This window comes from Solanum verrucosum, unplaced genomic scaffold (genome assembly GCF_900185275.1).
Source record: "Solanum verrucosum unplaced genomic scaffold, falcon-dt-bn FXZP01000285.1, whole genome shotgun sequence".
Classification (NCBI taxonomy): domain Eukaryota; kingdom Viridiplantae; phylum Streptophyta; class Magnoliopsida; order Solanales; family Solanaceae; genus Solanum; species Solanum verrucosum.
The window spans coordinates 243942-263810 of record NW_026019934.1 but is presented as its reverse complement, the minus strand read 5'-3'; the positions used below and the strand labels follow the sequence as shown (position 1 = coordinate 263810).

Genomic DNA, 19869 nt, shown 5'->3' with positions numbered 1-19869 from the left:
GATGCCCAGTGAACAATTTAATGAACTGTATACACAAGTAGCTAAACAAACTATCTAAATCAACTTCATCATCAACAACAATTCCCTATTCTACATAAAACATAAAACATTCCCATTAATATTATGATTTCGGATAAATAAAAAGACCTCTAGAACTCAATAAAAAATCATGACAACATGCAGCAGCCACCACTATTCCCACCAGAATCCGAATCCTGGCCAGGAACAATGATCCTGGTTCCCTTTAAAGATTGTGACTTACCATAATCAGCTCCCGGAGCTGCAATAAGCGTATTCTTGCTAATGATTTTATAAATTTCTGTTAAAACTGTCATGAATGCACCCTCGACGTTTGTGGATTGAAGAGCTGATGTTTCCATAAAGAAGAGATTTTCCCTTTCTGCAAATTCTTGAGCATCTTCAACTGGTACAGCTAGAAGACTTCCTAGATCACATTTGTTTGCGATGAGCATTATAACTATGTTCTTGTCCGTGTGACCTCTGAGTTCCTCCAGCCATCTAGCCATATGATCGAATGATTGGCATTTTGTTAAGTCGTAGACTAGCATCGTGCCAACTGCACCTCGATAATATGCACTTGTTACTGCTCTATACCTGAGAGAGAAATGAGAGATGATTCATTGAGTTACAACAATTATCAAATTGGCTATGTTGTTGTAACTCTTCAAAAGTGGATCCTTCAAAAGTAGAGCATTTTTGAGGATCCCAGCAACATTTTTCCCAAGAGTCCCAGCAACATAGCTTGAGAAGGTAAATGTTTACAGACAAAAATGGGATCTAGGGAGGGTAAGATGTATGCAAGCCTTACCCCTACCTTTGTGGGGTAGAGAGGTTGTTTCCAACAGACCCTCGACTCAAAAGAGATGAATTGTAAGTCAAGAAGAAACATACATATTGAAGTCTAAATCACGATATAACCACTCTTTAAGAAGATTTATCACAAAAACAAGAACGTCTCAAATATCTCGAACAAGTTGGGATCAGCAATATGAAGTCTAACTAATAACCATGTCGTTCCATTTAGGCTCATCTCGGACCAATACTACACAAAATAAAATATAAAAAGCACTAGGATTTCTCTATATTTTTTTTCATACCTTTGACAAAACTAGACAATTCCAAGAAATAGTAAACGTACTAACTCCCAGAACACCTCAATCCCAAGCAAGTTAGGGTCGGCTATCTAAATCTTCACTAACCAAGTCATTCCATTTAGGCTCATCTCAAACCAATATTACACAAAAATAATAAGTACCAGAAATTCTCTATATTTTTATAACCAAACGACTTCCAGAAAAACATAGGACCTAAAGTAAACGTCCTAACATGCCTAACACATAATTTCAAACTAATTAATATCACCTGCACAAATTTTTCGCTAAATATGCATGGATTGCGCGAAAAAATGAAAAAGAAAGACAACATCTCTGCATAAAAATTCGCTAAAAAGAACCAAATATAGAAAAATTGAAAAATTAAACTGACCTTTCTTGTCCCGCAGTGTCCCAAATTTGTGCCTTAACGGTTTTGTTATCAACAATTAAAGTTTTTGTTTGAAACTCAACCTCAATTGTAGCCTTTGAATCTAAACTACATTCATTTCTTGCAAATCTAGCCACTAATTGAGATTTACCAACTGCGGAATCTCCAATTAAAACAATCTTAAAAACATAATCAATTTTTTGATTATAATGATCTGCATACAAATTTGAAGACATTATAACCCGAAAAATTTCCCCTTCAACCCAAAATTTGTATGAATGTATCTTCCAAATCTCCGGATTTTAGCATATGGTTCACTACAAGAAAAATGTGAATTACATGGGGATTTTCCTGGAGATTAGTATGAAAATTTGCAGGAAAATAAGTTTCCCATGGATTTTCATACTAATCCCCAGGAAAATCTCCATGTAATTTACACTTTTCTTGTAGTGGTTGAGAATTAGGTATGTGTTGATCGAAATTTGTATTGGAAAAGATACAAATAAATCAAGATCCCTAGTAAATATGGAAATGAGCAAGATCAATTTCTCATAAATTTGAAATTATGTGTGGAATTTAGAATTTGCTTCGTACATTCATAGGAAAGATAAAAAAGCAACAATTACTTTTCCCTTTTTACACTGTCAAAGAAGAATAATAGTATATTGAATTATGAGAGCTTCACTGCTTTAAGACTTTAAAATGCTATCATTTTGACCCCACTCTTCTTATTCTTAACCCTAAATGCACAACTTATAAATCTAAGTGAATATACTACTTAGAACAAAACAACCAAATTCTCCATTGCATCTTTCATTTACATATCAAAATCTACATTGCTGCTCTTTCAGCTTTCATTTTCACACCAAATTCACCAACACATATCCTTTTTAAACTTTCACTTTACTTCCCAGTTACTAACAAAAACAAGTAGCAGAGTTCAGAGTAGAGAAAAGGTGCTCAACTGGTAACAAAGGAGATCATAGCTATGAATTTCCTATCTAAAGTTGTGGAAAAATTCTCAAATTTCATGATCAATAATGTTGGGTAGCTCATTTACTACAATAGAAACATCAAATCTCTGGATAAAGAATCTGATAAGCTGGATATAATCAGAAATGAGGTGCAGCAAGAAGCGGAGGCTGCCCAGAGAAACATACAAGTCATTTCTCCCAGTGTTGAGGCTTGGTTAACTAGTGTTGATACCACTACTGCAGATGTGGCTACTACATTGCGACGTAGAGCTGAGGTTGAAAGAGGCTGTTTCTATCGTTGCTAGTCCAAACTTGAAGTACCATCGATGAAAGTGACATTCACAATGCGTCGCCGAGATGTTTGTCAGGCTATGGAGGCTCATAAGATCATGGAAGTTGGAACCTTATCTAAAGAGGAAGCATAGATCCTTTTCAGGCAGAAAGTCGGTAATTCAGTTGATGATCCTTCTCTTCATGACATAACAAAAGAGGTTGCCAAAGAATGCAAGGGGCTGCCGATTGCAATATTGTTACAGTTGCAAGAGCACTAAAGTTTAACAGCAGGCCTTCGTGGAAGGGTGCCCTTGTAGAATTACAAAGATCTGCACCAAGAAATATTCCGGGAGTGATTGAAAATGTGTATCAACCTTTGAAGGTATGCTATAATCACTTAGAAAGTGATGCAGCCAAGTACCTCTTTTTGCTTTGTTCCTTCTTCGAGGAAGATAGTGATCGATATCTTGCCTGAACTATTACTTAGAAAAGGAATGGGGCTTGGCATCTTTTCAGAAATTGAAAATTTTGAACATGCAAGAAATAGAATGTGTCTTCTGTTAGAAACTTTGAAAGATCGTTTCTTGTTATCCCAAGGTTCAAACAGAAATTATGTCAAAATGCCTGATGTGGTCTGTGACGTGGCTATATATATTGCTTCTGAGTGCAAGATATTTTTATGGTAAGTCACTTCTGAGATACTCCTCATTTTCTTTCAAGTAAATATTGTACTTGCTAAGCTATTCATGTCTGTTCTTTTGCATTCTCTGTTTCCTGCAGGAACAAAAAACTAGTGATGGCAATGAAGCCGAATCTCGTGAGTGCAGAAGCTAATGTCTGTGACTCCGAAGCTAGGAAGGTAATAAATAAGTACTCGATGAAATAGTTCAAATGTGTAAGTTTGCTTGAACATCACCTGATACCTATTCTGATGGAGGTAGCAGGCAGAGGCGGATCTATGATATTGTAACCTATGAGCTTATGTGAGCGCAATAGTTTTTACCCAGAGACTTTGTATATTAACTTGAGTTCATTGTAATATGTTGATGTATTTTCTCATATTCTATTTTGTTTTGAATGAAAAGTTACATATTAGTTTAATATCTCGATGATCAGTGTGCATAACTTGTTTAGGCTCAGACTTTTCATCATCAGACAGACATAAAAATGGCCTTTTAACAAGGTAGAAGTCTAAAGCGCGAATACAGCTAACAGGAGACTGCACCTCGAATGTGTGCTGCTGAGAAATCTACCTCTAAATAAAGTGTCTTGTTTTGTGATCACACTCGTTTTCAAGATAGATAAGAAGTGTGTTAGACTTCAACAAACTCTTCGATCTTGATCTGAAGTGACTCTCCAATTGCATGGGCAAATCGTCATCTGACCAAAATTGAAGTAGCCAATGATCACTTTATGTATCAAACTCTTTCCAAGTTTCCAAGTGATGTGCAGTAATATAACATTATTCTATGATTGATTGGAAATATATAGGAACTTTTATTTTTATTTTGGGATAATGCATAAGTACCCCTAGATTATGATCGAAATCCCAGAAACACACATAAACTTAACTAGGGTCCTATTATCCCCTAAACTAATTTAAAATGGAATAAATACACCACAAATGTTGACATGACATAGAGAGTGTGCACACTCTCTTGAAGACAAGTGATGAGTGCACAAATTGGACATATGTCATTTTTTGATTGGAAACTTTATTATTAGTTAGTACACTTGTTCATTGACAATAAAACTTATATATATTTAATTATTTTTATTTCTTTCTTTGCAAAATATTTATTTTAATTTCTTTTCACTTTAAACTTTTTTTCTAATTAATTTATTATCTTTTCACTTTTAATTATTTTTAAAAAATTATGTGTATTTTTTTTAAAATAATAATTTAAAAGTGTTCTTTAATTTTAACGTTTTAATTTTTTTATGTTTATTTGATTTTCTTCACTTTTTTTTTTATATCCATTCAAAATTAACTTATTTTAAATATAAGACATTTGAAATCAAATCAAAACAAAAGACAAAGAAAATAAAATCAATCATCATATATATATATAAGTGGGAACAAAAAATGTTAAAAGTTGAATTACGTTTTTACCCCTGCTATAAATTAAAATGTTATAAAAGCATTTAATTATTTAATTTAAATGTTAAATTGTATCGTTTTAATAATAATATAATAAATAATAAAAAGAAGTTTTACTGCTCCAAACCATTGAAGAATTTGAAAAGACCTGCAACAAATTCAACATAAATTATATGCCACATCCATTTAAAAGGTGATTTTTTCTTAAGTAAAAAAACGTAGTCTAGCTGCTTACATTCATAATTTTGAAAAACCAAAAGTTTCTTCTTATTAAAATCACTTTGAAAACTGTAATCTATAATATCAGTTTGAAAATTAATTACACCCCTCTACATTCTATTAAATCTATACTCATAATTTTGAAAACCCATAAGTTTCTTCTTATTAAAATCACTTTGAAAACTGTAATCTATAATATCAGTTTGAAAATTAATTACACCGCTCTACATTCTGTTAAATCTATACTCATAATTTTGAAAACTCAAAAGTTTCTTCTTATTAAAATCACTTTGAAAACTGTAATCTATAATATCAGTTTGAAAATTAATTACACCCCTCTACATTCTATTAAATCTATGCACACACACCCCCCCCCCCCCCCTTTTATATCTTATGTTGTCACTGCTAAAAGGGAACATGTTCTCTTCCAAAATTGAGAAAATTGAAAGAGGTAAGTTTCCTACTTCTTGTGGTGTTTATTTAAATTTGGCTTACTATTACTTCTTAAATTTTACAGTGCTTGATATATATATTTTTTCCCTTTCTAGACAATTCTATATCGTTTCTTGAATTAATGTTGTTTTTTGCCAAGCTCATACTGTAGAAATGTTATGACAATTGCACTAATTTTATTGCTAAATTTATTTATTGATCAAATTTCATGGTAAGAATTTATGAATCTTTTATGCTCTTTTTCTCTGTTTCCCTCATTCAGTTCATACAGATGATCCATATTATACTTGAAGTTTTAATTAATTATTGTAGCTATTTTATATTTCAATTTTATAAATATTGCCGAGTTTGTTTGGCCATAACATGATTTTACTAATAAAAAGCACAATATTGGGTTTCAGTATGAAGCTACTTTTATTTTACATTGACTTCTTTGATATAACAGTCTGGTTGAGTATAAAACTTTTATTCTTTTGGATGCACTAATTTTTGCAGTGCAACGAGCCTGAGAATTTAGCATCACGAGATGTGCAAACTTTGCACTAGAGAGAAGATGAAAATAGGTTTTTTTTTCCTTCTTTGTAGCACTACTCTTAACTAAAGTTGATCACTTATTCTGTTTTGCAAATAAAGTTTTATATACCTATTTCGGAAACCTTTTGGCTAAAAGAAAAAGTGTTACAAATTTGATACCTTTGAAGTAGAAAAATTTATGGGAGTAAAGGTTCAATCTATTTTTTTTGACATGAATCGAGAAAGAGAGCTGCCATCGAGCCTTTAAATTGTTATGACGTTGCATAGCTTCAATCAAGATGCATGAGTACTATTGACATACTAAAATATTTTGATTTTTCTATTCAAATATGTCTTTGTTGTGGTTTGCAATTTTCTATTTCTCTTTAAAACAGTGATATTCATTAGGGTTTGAATCCCACAATAAGTGGTATTATAGATTAATGTATCAAATATATGAAATAAATATGCTATACGAATGGATAGACCAAAATTATACATCGCATTTTTATTGGCTTGTGGTATATGTACACATCATGCTTAATTGTCTAGCTAAATTTGGTTATGTTATTTGACAAACTCAAACTGTATTTACAATCATGTCTGAGCTTGTATGTTTCAAATGAAATTTTGTGTAACTTATTATTTACCAATATTAGTGTTGCTTATATTACTTCAAAAAATGTGTATCGATGCATGGAATACACGTGTTCAGAAACTAGTAGAAAAATAAAAGAGAAAAAACAATGAATGTAGGTAAAAAAAAGTTTCGATACAAGGTAAAAAATAATGTGTATTAATTAATTTAAATACAAGATTAAAAAAAATAAGATAATTTTAAAAAAAAATTGAAATATTTAATTTTTTAAAAAAATATTGTTTTTTTTAAAAAAAATTATTTAAAAAATAACATTTACACACGTGGCGGGCGAGTGTGTACAAACACAACCAACTTGAGTAGTTGAAGGTGCCACATCAGCACAAAAGGTGCACAAAAATCCGAAAAAAATGAGTTCAGGGGGTAATAGGATCTTAGTTAAGTTTTGGTGTGTCTCTGGGATTTCAGTCATAGTGTAGGAGGTACTCATGCATTCTCCCTTTTATTTTTATATAAAACAAGATTTAAAAGGCAATATAGGAACACTGTTAAACTCTTATTATCTGAGGATAGTGCCTCGTGACCACATGTATTATATATCATGCGGATGGATATATCACTGAATTATGTTCCAACCGTCATTCCAAAAGGGGAGAAGATAAATGTTATGAAAAAGATCTTATACAGTACTTCCTTGAAACAAACCCGATTTCTCAATACGGATGCATAAACATTATATTCATTGATAACCAAATTATAATAACAGCACTTGAATTACAAAGAGAAGTACTGAAATAACAAGTAGTTAAAGATAGAGATAAGAATGGGGATGAGAAGTTAAGACTCTAAAAAGAAGATGAGAGGAAAAGACAATTTCTTCATAATAAGCATAACCCTTTTGTCTAACCCCTAGTCCTATTTAACCAATTGATAATTGGGCCTGGATCGCAAATAAAACTCTCTAATATTTTACTCGGCCCAATAATTCCATATAAGTCAGTCTCATTCATAATTCCTAACAGATCGGCCCGTACAAAGTCGACTTGATTCACAACATTCCTTCACTCCGCAATAGTAGTTGACTTACTAATATTCTCTGCTGAAGTTTTAATGGATAATATTAATTTCTAGCAGTTCGATAAATGGTTAACTGCTTTTCCCATACGCTTTTCTGTTAAATTGATCGTGTATCTAATGATATTTCTGTCTGCCTTTGTGTTTTCATTCAATTTTTTGCATATAAGCAGTGTCCTAATATATATGTCTAAAAATGATAAACCATATTTCTGAATCGTTCCAAATTTATTGGATGTCCTCAAAGGGACAGGGATCTCGCGAGGTTTGGGGATCAAATTACTGTAAATAATCCAACAAGTGATAATTCACTTCAATAAATTTGAGAGCGTTATTCATATGTGTGAAACTGGGATGGAAAATACCAAAAGCTAGCCATTACTTTCCCCTTTTTTCTTCTTTCTATGTCTTCCATTACCAGACTTGCACTACTTTAAGACTTGTTAATTACTTTTAGCTGGTCCTTAATCTCACTTTAGTCTTTATATATTGCCAATCTATTGAAGCAGTCACATGGTTTGTGTTCATTGGAGGAGAAAATTAAGTTAATTTAAAAGGAAAGTGCTTTAGTGGTCATAAAAGCAAGCAAGAGAGGTAGTGGACTAGTAGTTGAGAATATAAAATTTCAAGTTAGGTAAACAACAAACCTTTTTAGGTTCAGAACCACCAAGTTCTTAAATTATCTGAACAAGTATACTATATGGAATTATTAGACTTTAAAATGTAAGTAATGTTATCATTTTGACCCCACTCTTCTTATACTCAAAACCTAAATGCTCAGCTTATAAATTTCAGTGAATATATTACTTGGAAGAAAACAACTCAAATCCACTCTCATATTTCATTTACATACCAAATTCTCCCTTTCCACTCTCATATTTCATCTTCATACCAAATTCTCCATTTCCGCTCTCTCATATTTTATTTACATACCAAATTCTCCATTTCCACTCTCTGATATTTCATTCATACCAAACTCTCCATTTCCACCATTTTTACACCTCTACTTCCCAGTAACTAAGAAAACCAGTCACCAAAATCAATAGCAGAGTTCAGACTTCATAAAATATACTAGCTATGGAATGCTTATCTATTTTGGTGGGGAAATTCACTGATTGCTTGATGAAGCCAGTGGAGCGAGGGATTGGGTATTTATTTTACTACAAGAGAAACATCACATCTATGGGAAAAGAATCTGAAAAGCTGAAGAACATCAAAAGTGAGGAAGTTGCCCGGGGAAACTTACAACGCATTTCACTCAATGGCGAGGTTTGGTTAACTAGTGTTGATACCACTATTGCACAAGTGGATGATGTAATGGGAGGTATACCTGAGGTTGAAAGGGGTTGCTTTTATGGTTGCTGTCCAAACTTGAAGTCACGTTACTCCCTCAGCAGGAGAGCCAAGAAAATTACAGAGGAGTTGACTACACTTCAAACTGAAGGCGAAGTAATCTCCTTTGATCGTCCAGTTCACAGTGAGGCTATATATAGTAACAATAGTGAGGAGTTGACTAAACTTCAAACTGAAGGCGACGTAATCTCCTTTGATCGTCCAGTTCACAGTGAGGCTATATATAGTAACAATAGTGAGGAGTTGACTAAACTTCAAACTGAAGGCGACGTAATCTCCTTTGATCGTCCAGTTCAAAGTGAGGCTATATATAGTAACAATAGTGAGGAGTTGGACTCCAGAAAATTGAAAGAGGAAGAGGTCATGGCAGCTTTGAGAGATGAAGGGGTCACTGTGATTGGCATATGTGGTATGGGTGGTGCTGGTAAAACAACACTCGCTGAGAAAATCAGACAAAAGGCGAAACAACAAGGGTTGTTCAAAGATGTCGTCATGGTAACTGTCAGTCAACAACCAGACTTGAAAAGGCTTCAGGGTCAGATTGCAGAAGAACTCAAGCTGAAACTAGAAGGGGATAATTTGTGGAGTCGTGGAGATCGGCTACGTACAAGGTTAATGGATCAGAACAGCCGCAACCTTATAATCTTGGATGATGTTTGGAAGGCTCTTCATGATCTAGACAAGCTTGGAATTCCCAGCGGTAGCAACCACAACCATCTGTGCAAAGTGATATTCACGACGCGGTTCCGAAATGTTTGTATAGAAATGGAAGCTCAGTGGATCATGGAAGTTGGAACGTTATCCAAAGAGGAAGCATGGTTCCTTTTCAGTCAGAAAGCTGGTGATTTTGGCAACGATCCTTCTCTGATTGACATAGCAAAAGAGGTTGCTAAAGAATGTAAGGGGCTGCCGCTTGCAATTATTGTACTTGCAGGTGCACTTAAGAGTAAAACCAGGCCTTCGTGGGAGGATGCCCTTAGACAATTACGTCGTGCAGAGGCAAAAAATATCCGTGGAGTGCACGAAAAGGTGTATAAATCTCTGAGGCTAAGCTATGACCACTTGGGCAAGAATGAGGCAAAGTATCTGTTTTTGCTTTGTTCTTTGTTCGAGGAAGATAGTAATATTCGGACTGAAGAATTGCGTACATTTGGAATGGGGCTTGGCATCTTTTCGGGAATTGAAAATTTAGAACATGCAAGAAATAGGTTGTGTTTTCTGTTAAAAATATTGAAAGATGGTTTCTTGTTATCCCAAGGTTCAGACATAATTTATAAATATGGAATTGTATAAAAAAAAAAGGGGGGGCTAAAACCCTATTGGAAATCTGCGTCTGGCAGCAAAACCAAGAAAAAAAAAGAAAATAAAGAAAGGGGAATCTAGGGAGGGGAAGAACGCAACAGCTATAAAAGCTGCAGTTCAAAATTCGAACCTAGATTCAGCGACAAAGAGCAACACGTGATTCTGGTAACTTACAGAGAAGAACCCAGCCTAATCAAGTCGGACTTTAAGGTATTGTTTTATTCCTTCGACACAGATATATGCATAGTATAATGGGTAAACAGCCAATAAGCAGTAGTTTATTATGATGAGTTTTAATAACTATTGAATGATCCAAGTCATGAAGAATGGAAGAAACAAATTTGGTGCATCACCTTGATAATTGGAGATAAAGATTATTAGATGAAAATTTGGGATTGAGGAAATTAAGAGAATCGTTTGAACTCTCTGTGAACTTCATGAATAGATAGTATGAATGGGAATAGTTGTTCAATTATGAATTTTTGAAAGTTATGGAGGATATGGCGGATTAAATTTAAAGCACTATATAGGTGATTCGACAAATTTCGAATCATTCATGAAACCTCTGGGGCTGGATTTTTAATGTAGTATGAATTACCTTGAATGAAGAAGTTAACACGAAATTGATATGAATGTGATTATAGATTGACCAAAGGGATTGATACTGATACTCGAGTGGCGAGCTTGGTATTTTCAGCACAAGTACTGTGAGTAGTAATCTTACCACAATTGATGTTTTATAATCTGCATGACTTTCACATTGTTTATAAAGAAAACCGAATGTTTTGAACTTGCATGTGGGACAAGTCTTTTACTAATATAATACTGAAAAGATTATTTGAGATGATCTCATTTTTACAAGATATGTTTACTATTATTAAAAAGGTTTTACACTTATTTGAGAAATTGTATTTTGATAGGTGATTGTTAAACTTTGAAATGATATGATTTGGTAAGATTTAAATGCTCTGTTTGATTTTGAAATGCTTCTACTGATTACAAGAAAAATATAAATGGGAGTAGACCTTGATGAATCTCATAGCTAACGACGGGATCATTAGACCCGGTGCACCTTGTAGTTACTGATTTCTGATAAAGCCCTTGCTAGTGGGAAGTGGAACTAGTATACTGTTACTGATATCCCTCAATAGGGATCTACTGATATGAATATTTAACTCCTTTATGAGGAGTTCACTGTTATTGGTTACTTCTTAAAGAGCTGAGCTAGCGTCTCACTCCTAGCTAATTATTTTTACAGAGAACTCAGGTGCTTTTGAGGAGGATTTCATTAACTAGCGTGTGATTTTGGTAGCATCTGGTGAGCCTTGCATTGCTTCGCGTGGCAAGAGAACTATTGATTTGCTATGCTTATTTAGTTTCTTTTAAAAACTCTTAGAGTCGCTCCATTTGTCATTCCTTTGTTTTGAGTCAAGATTAGCTCTTCGAATTGTAGTCAAGTGACTAGTTTAGAACTTTTTTCGTAATTTGGAGATGAATTGGTTTTATTGCGGGACCATTAGATCATTGATGGATATTATGTTGTGGCTTATAATTGCTATTGGTTGTGTTGTAAATTTCTAAGACAGAGGAAAAAGTCAGGATATGCCTATAAACAAAGGAAACTCTGCCCGATTTTCTGTAGATTTATGTTAAGGCTTGCTTTGGGATTCTTTCCTCTTAGCGCCGGTCATGATCCTTAATTCGGGTCGTGACACTTTGAAACTTTAAACCTCGTATATATATATATATATATATATATATATATATATATATACGAAAATGAAGTGATTATACTATTTGATTCATGCTTTTGTTTGACTTGTTGGAGAAGACTCTTGAATTTTGATTGGATATGAGAGAAGGTGTCGACAAAAACTCAAAAAATTATATACTGATTTTGTATTTCTTTTTCCATGTATATATTGTTACGATTAAAGTCTTAAGAATGATGTGTATGTTAATTTTTTATTCCATGTTTATTTTTTATATTTTCTCTCTATTAGTCTTCTTTAATTTAGTTTTCTATAAAAAAAAAATATTATCATAACATTTATTTGAGATTGTTCCATGTTAGTACTCATTACACACATATTTTCGTTGAATTATAATCATCCTAACCAATTTATAAATAATTGCATGGGACACACGTGCAAGGCACGTGTCCAGAAACTAGTTTGGAATACACCTATGGTTCTAAATTCTTCTTTCATTATATTTAACAGCTAATATGTAGATTTATTTTCTCATGTCATCTTGCATTCTACGTTGTTTTGTAAGATTGTTCACATTACAGGATGATTTTTTTGTTGGAATGAGTAAACCTTGCCGCCTTTTTCAGCATTCATTCAGAGGTTGACAAATCCGAGGACGCTATGTCTGAGTAATTTATGGTTGGATGACATATCCATTATTGGCAAACTTCTCAATTTGGTAATTTTCAGCATCAGAGATTCTCAGTTAAAGGAGGTGCCAGTGCAGAAAGGAAAATTGAACCAATCTAATTATGTTCGAGTTTTTGAATTAGCATTGAGTACTATTTCACCAGTGGTCTTATCAAGACAAGACTAGTTCGATTGGAGGAACTACATATCGTGGGAGTAGAACATTGTAGTTACTCCACCTCGAGGGATCTGGAATCCTTAACGTGGTTGACTACAGTAACATTAACTGTTCAACAAGATTGAAGTTTGTAAAAGATGTTCACTGTGTTTAATCTTGAAATGAAAACTCTGTTGACTTTCATTTCTGTTGGTTAGGCATAATTGTATAGATTTTTACCTTGTAATCTTCAATGTTGCTTTCTTCTAGGCGTACAATCGTGGCCCATCTAATTTTATTATCAACCCTAGATGTGCTCGAGCTCCCAAAAGTAAGAGGCGAGTTTCAAGATACATCATAAGATAGATATTCCGTTTGACATAATCACTGCATAGTCGTAAAAGTCCTATGTAGAATTCGCCATTTAAATGCTAAACATACTTGCATGAGCACATGAACTATGCACCATCTCTCTTCTTCTATTTGTACATGTTTCGCAGTTTCAGACTTCTCATCATCATACTCATCACACAGACAGAAAAATGGCCTTTTATAAGGCAGAAGTCTAAAGCGCGAATACTAATGGGAGACTACTGTTGGATACTTTGTAATATATAAAGGTCTTATAATGAACAAGCATATTTGTTCGTGAAAGAACATGACTTGTTATGAAAAGTCATTTGTTCATGAAACAACATGACCTTTATGAAAAGGTCATCTGTTCGTGAAAGAACATAACTTTCTATAAATATAAAGACTCTCTAGAAGTAGCCTAAGAAAATTCTGAAAGTATATCCAAGGGTTTTGTTGTATCCTTAAAGAGAATTGTTTGTATTTACCCCAATATGTATATGGGAAATATCTCTTTAAAGAAAGTGATTACACGCCTCAAAGTCATCTTCTTCTTCAATTTATACTTCCGATTATTTTTCTAACAACTACACCTCGAATTTGTGCTACTCAGAATTCTCTCACCTTCTTTTTTTCCATCAGTATTGATGAAAAAGTGTATAATCTTTTGATTCAATATCTGAATTGGTAGTTGAGATCAACTAGCCATAAGGACTTTTTGTCAAAAAAAAAAAAAAAGGATTATACTTTTGCTCTATATTTCATTGGAGGAGAAAAGCTAATATGAACAAAAGAATCTTTTAAGGACTTAAATTTTCAGTTTCCAGAAGGGCATGACTTAAATTATTCAAGAATCATGTTTTCATTAGCCAATAAGAAATCTTTTAAAAGGCAAGTTCCCATTATCTAAAAGCAAGAGAGGTAGTGGACTAGTAGTTAAGAATATAAAATTTAGGAGTTTGGTAAACAACAAACTTGTTTAGGCTTTATATATTGCCAATCTATTGAAGCAGTCACATGGTTTGTGTTCATTGGAGGAGAAAATTAAGTTAATTTAAAAGGAAAGTGCTTTAGTGGTCATAAAAGCAAGCAAGTGGACTGGTAGTTGAGAATATAAAATTTACAAGTTAGGTAAACAACAAACTTGTTCTTAATTTATCTGAACAAGTATACTATATGGAATTATTAGACTTTAAAATGTTATCATTTTGACCCCACTCTTCTTATACTCAAAACCTAAATGCTCAGCTTATAAATTTCAGTGAATATATTACTTGGAACAAAACAACCAAATTCTCCATTGCTACTCTTTGATTTACATACCAATTCTCTATTTCCGCTCTCATATTTCATTTACATACCAAATTCTCCCTTTCCACTCTCATATTTCATCTTCATACCAAATTCTCCATTTCCGCTCTCTCATATTTCATTTACATATCAAATTCTCCATTTCCACTCTCTGATATTTCATTTTCATACCAAACTCTCCATTTCCACCATTTTTACACCTCTACTTCCCAGTAACTACGAAAACCAATCAATAAGAGAGAATTAGAAAGCGAAAAAAAAATCAATAGCAGAGTTCAGACTTCATAGTTGTAAAAAGGCTTATTACTAGCTATGGAATTCTTATCTAATTTGGTGGGGAAAGTCATTGATTGCTTGGTGAAGCCAGTGGGGCGAGGGATTGGGTATTTATATTGCTACAACACTAACATCACATCTATGGAAAATGAATCTGAGAAGCTGAAGAACATCAAAAGTGAGGTGCAGGATAAAGCGGAAGTTGCCCGGAGAAACTTACAACGCATTTCACTCAATGGCGAGGTTTAGTTAACTAGTGTTGATACCACTATTGCAAAAGTGGAAGATGTAATGGGAGGTACAGATGAGGTTGAAAGGGGTTGCTTTTATGGTTGCTGTCCAAACTTGGAGTCATGTTACTCCCTCAGCAAGAGAGCTAAGAAAATTACAGAGGAATTAACTAAACTTCAAAATACTGTAATCTCCTTTGATCGTCCAGTTCAAAATGAGGCTATATACAGTAACAATGGTGAGGAGTTGGACTCCAGAAAATTGAAAGAGGAAGAGGTCATGGCAGCTGTGAGAGATGAAGGGGTCACTATGATTGGGATATGTGGTATGGGTGGTGTTGGTAAAACAACACTTGCTGAGAAAATCAGACTAAAGGAGAAACAACAAGGGTTCTTCAAAGATGTTGTCATGGTAACTGTCAGTCAACAACCAGACTGGGAAAAACTTCAGGGTCAGATCGCAGCAGGACTCGGGCTGACATTACCAGGGGGTGATTTGTGGAGTCGTGGAGATCAGCTGCGTACAAGGTTAATGGATCAGAACAGCCACACCCTTATAATCTTGGATGATGTTTGGGAGGCTCTTCATGATCTAGACAAACGTGGAATTCCCAGTGGTAACAACCACAACCATCGGTGCAAAGTGATGTTGACAACACAATCCCGAAATGTTTGTGAAGCAATGGAAGCTCAGAAGATCATGGAAGTCAGAACCTTATCTGAAAAGGAAGCATGGTTCCTTTTCAGTCAGAAAGTCGGTGATTTTGGCAACGATCCTTCTCTGATTGACATAGCAAAAGAGGTTGCCAAAGAATGCAAGGGGCTGCCGCTTGCAGTTATTGTAGTTGCAGGAGCACTTAAGCATAAAACCAAGACTTCGTGGGAGGATGGCCGTAGACAATTACATGATGCAGAACCAATAAATATCCCGGGAGTGCACGAAAAGGTGTATGAATCTCTGAGGCTAAGCTATCGCCACTTGGGCAAGAATGAAGCAAAGTACCTCTTTTTGCTTTGTTCTTTGTTCCAGGAAGATAGTGATATTCAGACTGAAGAATTGCTTACATTTGGAATGGGGCTTGGCATCTTTTCGAGTATTAAAAATATACAAGGAGCAAGAAATAGGGTGTGTCATCTATTAGAAATATTGAAAGATTGTTTCTTGTTATCCCAAGGTTCAGACAAAAATCATGTGAAAATGCATGATGTGGTCCGTAATGTGGCAATAAGTATTGCATCTGAAGGAGAGCATAACTTTATGGTAAGTCACGATGTTAACTCAAAAGAGCTCCCAAGTAGAACTTCTTATGAGCATCTTAGTCACATGTCAATTATTGCATATAAATTTGAGGAGCTTCCCAGGCCAATATTTTGCCCAAAACTGAAGCTTTTAATGTTAAAACTCTGTTTTGGAGAGCCATTCAAACTACATGATGATTTTTTTGATGAAATGAGTAACCTCAGTGTCTTAAGCCGGAGGGGATATGATGAGAACTCCATTCTACAGGATGATTTTTTTGATGAAATGAGTAACCTTAATGTCTTAAGCCTGAGTGGATATGATGAAGACTCCATTCTGAGTTTTCCAGCATCCATTCGGAGGTTGTCAAGTCTGAGGACGCTGTGTCTGAGTAATTTAAGGTTGGATGACATATCCTTTATTGGGGAACTTGTCGAATTAAAAATTCTGAGCATAAGAGATTGTGTGTTAAATGAGCTACCAGAGGAGATTGGAAAACTGACCAAGCTAATTAGGTTAGAGTTTTGGAATGAGATAAGAGCACTTGGAAGGATTTCAGGAGGGGTGTTATCAAAATTACTAGCTCAATTGGAGGAACTACATATGGTGGGAGTAAATGATTTGAGTGATGTGATGTACAGTAACCTTGGCCTTCCCTCCAAGTTGACACGGTACACTCTTAAAATGGGTGGAGTTTACCATAGGAAGTCAAGCTTTGATTACAACAAGAGTATTGGTTTAAAGGTCACAAAGACTGCCCCATTGGGTGATTGGATCTGCTACCTGTTGAAGGAGAGCGAACATGTATATTCAAAGGGAATGGGCTCTAATAATGTGTTGACTGAGTTGCAGCTGAATGAATTTCAGAACGTAAAATGTCTCTCCCTCTATGAATGTTATTTAGTGAAACATTTATTGAAGAGGACACATGAAGTAATCAAGTTCCCCAATTTATATGAGTTGCAACTTAAATCTCTGCATTGCCTGACTCACATTTGCAGTAACAATGTTGAGGGCATTGAGTTCCCTCAGTTACAGAAAATGCGCTTAAGGGACTTACGTAGGTTCCAAAATTGGTATCCTACAGCCAACAACTCCATCACAGACTCAAATCCTCTTTTCCATGAAAAGGTTTGCTTCTTATCACCAAAATCTTACTACCTTTTACTTAAACAAAGTCTATTGCTTAGATATATCCTTTTTGTCTAACAAGTGAAAAATAATCTTAAATTAATTTTTTTAATTTGTTATTTAAAAATACATATAAGGCTATATTTGATGTGAATTTTTGTGACTTATTTTATTCAACCGTTAATTTAAGTTTTAAATATCTCCTTTATAGATCTATTATCTTATCATTATTGAGTTTCATATTCTTATTTCATTTTTTTAGTTTGAAAATAAATAGATATGGAAAAGAAGAAAATAAATGGTTTATAAATAGTAAATAAACCATTAATTTTTATTTTGATATTTATAATAAAATAAGAAATATTTTTAAAATATATTTCTTTTCTATTTGAACTTGTAATTTTTTCTATAAATTTAATGTTACACAGACATTTTGTAATATTTTTCTTTTTTATAGCCAATTTCTTTTTTGATTATTAAAACTTACATTTAGTAATTAAAATATATTAATTTTTCTGATATAATAAAAGATTTTTCTTCATGAAGATTTAAAAAAATATCAAACCTCCAACATCTAACATCAGATTTTCATGCTATAATTTTTGAATAGTTATATTTTTATGTCAAACTTACATACAAAAGGACTTAGCTTTAAACTTAGCGATGAATATTTGTACGCTCCACGATGATATATTTACTTATATAAATTAATTAACTTTTCTAATGTCAATTAGGGGACAAACGTGCAACGCACGTTCCGAGGACTAGTATAAATAAATGTGTGTATAAGCACTTTAGGCCTAGTGTTTTCTTCCAATAGCTCCAACTCTATCTGCAACAATGTTTGCAGGTTTCTTGTCCCAACTTGGAAGAGCTACACATCGTGGGGCCTAGCAGCATAAGTGCTCTATGCTCTCACCAACTTCCAACTCCCTACTTCACCAAACTTCAAACATTGGATGTATGGTGTTGTGGAAAATTGAGAAACTTGATGTCTCCATCAGTGGCCAGAGGTCTTTTGAATCTCCGAGAACTAAGGATAGGAAAGTGCCAATCAATGGAAGAAGTGATCACAAAAGGAGAAGGAATCATAACCTTATTTCCCCGATTGGAAGAGTTGGATCTTACCAATCTGCCTATGCTGGGGCATTTCTTTCTGACGGAGTGTACTCTCGAATTTCCATTTCTCAAGGACGTGATTATTCATGGCTGCCCTGAAATGAAGACGTTTGTCCAACAGGGAATATCTGTGAGTACACCGAGTCTTAACTGGGTGAATTATGATAATAAGGTGAAAGTAGATGATCTGAATAAATGGATACAGCAGAGGTTCAATAACAAGGTATGTCCTATTCCGCTATCTATATAACTAATTGCTACATGATATTCTAATTAGGTTCTACTGCTCTCTTTCTGTTTTTAGATAGTTATTTAAGTTCGTCAACTTTGTTGTACTTAATAAGCTAGTCATCTCTCTCTTTTTTAGCATTCTCTGTTTCCTGCAGGAACAAAAAGCTAGTGATGACGACGAAGCTCTTGATGACAACGAAGCTAGTGAAGAAGACGAAGAAGCTAGTGATGACGACGAAGCTGAACCTAGTCATGCCAGAAGTTAGGAAGCTGGTAGGAAAAATTCAATGAAATAATGCAAGTAAAACCTCGAACATCACCTGATACATATGCTCGTGATGGAGGTAATTAACAAGCAGAGGCGGATCTACATTAGGTTATTGGCTATAGATCTAGTATATGTATTAGTAATATCTAATAAATAGTTGATTGTGATATAAACTTGAGGTCACTGCAGAATTCTGTAAACTATAAATTTGGAATCCGCCTGTGATTCTAAATTCATCTTTCATTATATTTAACAGCTAATATGTAGATTTATTTTCTCATGTCATCTTGCATTCTACATTGTTTTGAAAGATTGATCACATCACATGATGATTTTTTTGTTGGAATGAGTAAACCATTTCGCCTTTTCCAGCATCCATTCAGAGGTTGTCAATTTGGAATAATTTATGGTTGGATGACATATCCATTATTGGCAAACTTGTCAATTTGGTAATTTTCAGCATCAGAGATTCTCAGTTAGAGGAGGTGCCAGTGGAGAAAGGAAAATTGAACCAATCTAATTATGTTCGAGTTTTTGAATAAGCATCGAGTACTATCTCACCAGTGGTCTTATCAAGACTAGTTCGATTGGAGGAACTACATATCATGTGAGTAGAATATTGTAGTTACTCCACCTCGAGGGATCTGGAATCTGCACTTACATTAACTGTTCAACAAGATTAAAGTTTGTACAAGGTGTTCACTGTGTTTAATCATGAAATGAAAACTCTGTTGCCTTACATTTCTGTTGATCAGGCATAATTATATAGATTTTTACCTTGTAACGTTCAATGTTGCTTTCTTCCAAGCAT

General features: G+C 34.1%; 3 protein-coding genes across 3 annotated transcripts; 2 read left to right on the top strand and 1 right to left on the bottom strand.

Moving 5' to 3' along the window:
• LOC125833535 (ras-related protein RABA4d-like) lies at nt 1-1793 on the bottom strand. The gene is made up of 2 exons (XM_049512698.1): nt 1507-1793; nt 1-615 (listed from the first exon to the last, which is right to left on the bottom strand). The coding sequence occupies exons 1-2, from the start codon at nt 1737-1739 to the stop codon at nt 168-170; spliced, it is 681 nt and encodes a 226-aa protein (XP_049368655.1). The 5' UTR covers nt 1740-1793; the 3' UTR covers nt 1-167.
• Nucleotides 1794-8785: 6992 nt separating this feature from the next.
• Nucleotides 8786-12931, top strand: LOC125833833 (probable disease resistance protein At1g61310). Its single transcript, XM_049513001.1, has 2 exons — nt 8786-10319; nt 12702-12931. The coding sequence occupies exons 1-2, from the start codon at nt 8786-8788 to the stop codon at nt 12929-12931; spliced, it is 1764 nt and encodes a 587-aa protein (XP_049368958.1).
• A 1944-nt stretch (nt 12932-14875) lies between these two features.
• LOC125833823 (probable disease resistance protein At1g61300) lies at nt 14876-19600 on the top strand. Its single transcript, XM_049512992.1, is given in 5 exon segments — nt 14876-16499; nt 16575-17440; nt 18291-18782; nt 18946-19051; nt 19431-19600. Coding segments are annotated over 5 exon segments (3258 nt in total).
• The last annotated feature ends 269 nt before the right edge of the window (nt 19601-19869 follow it).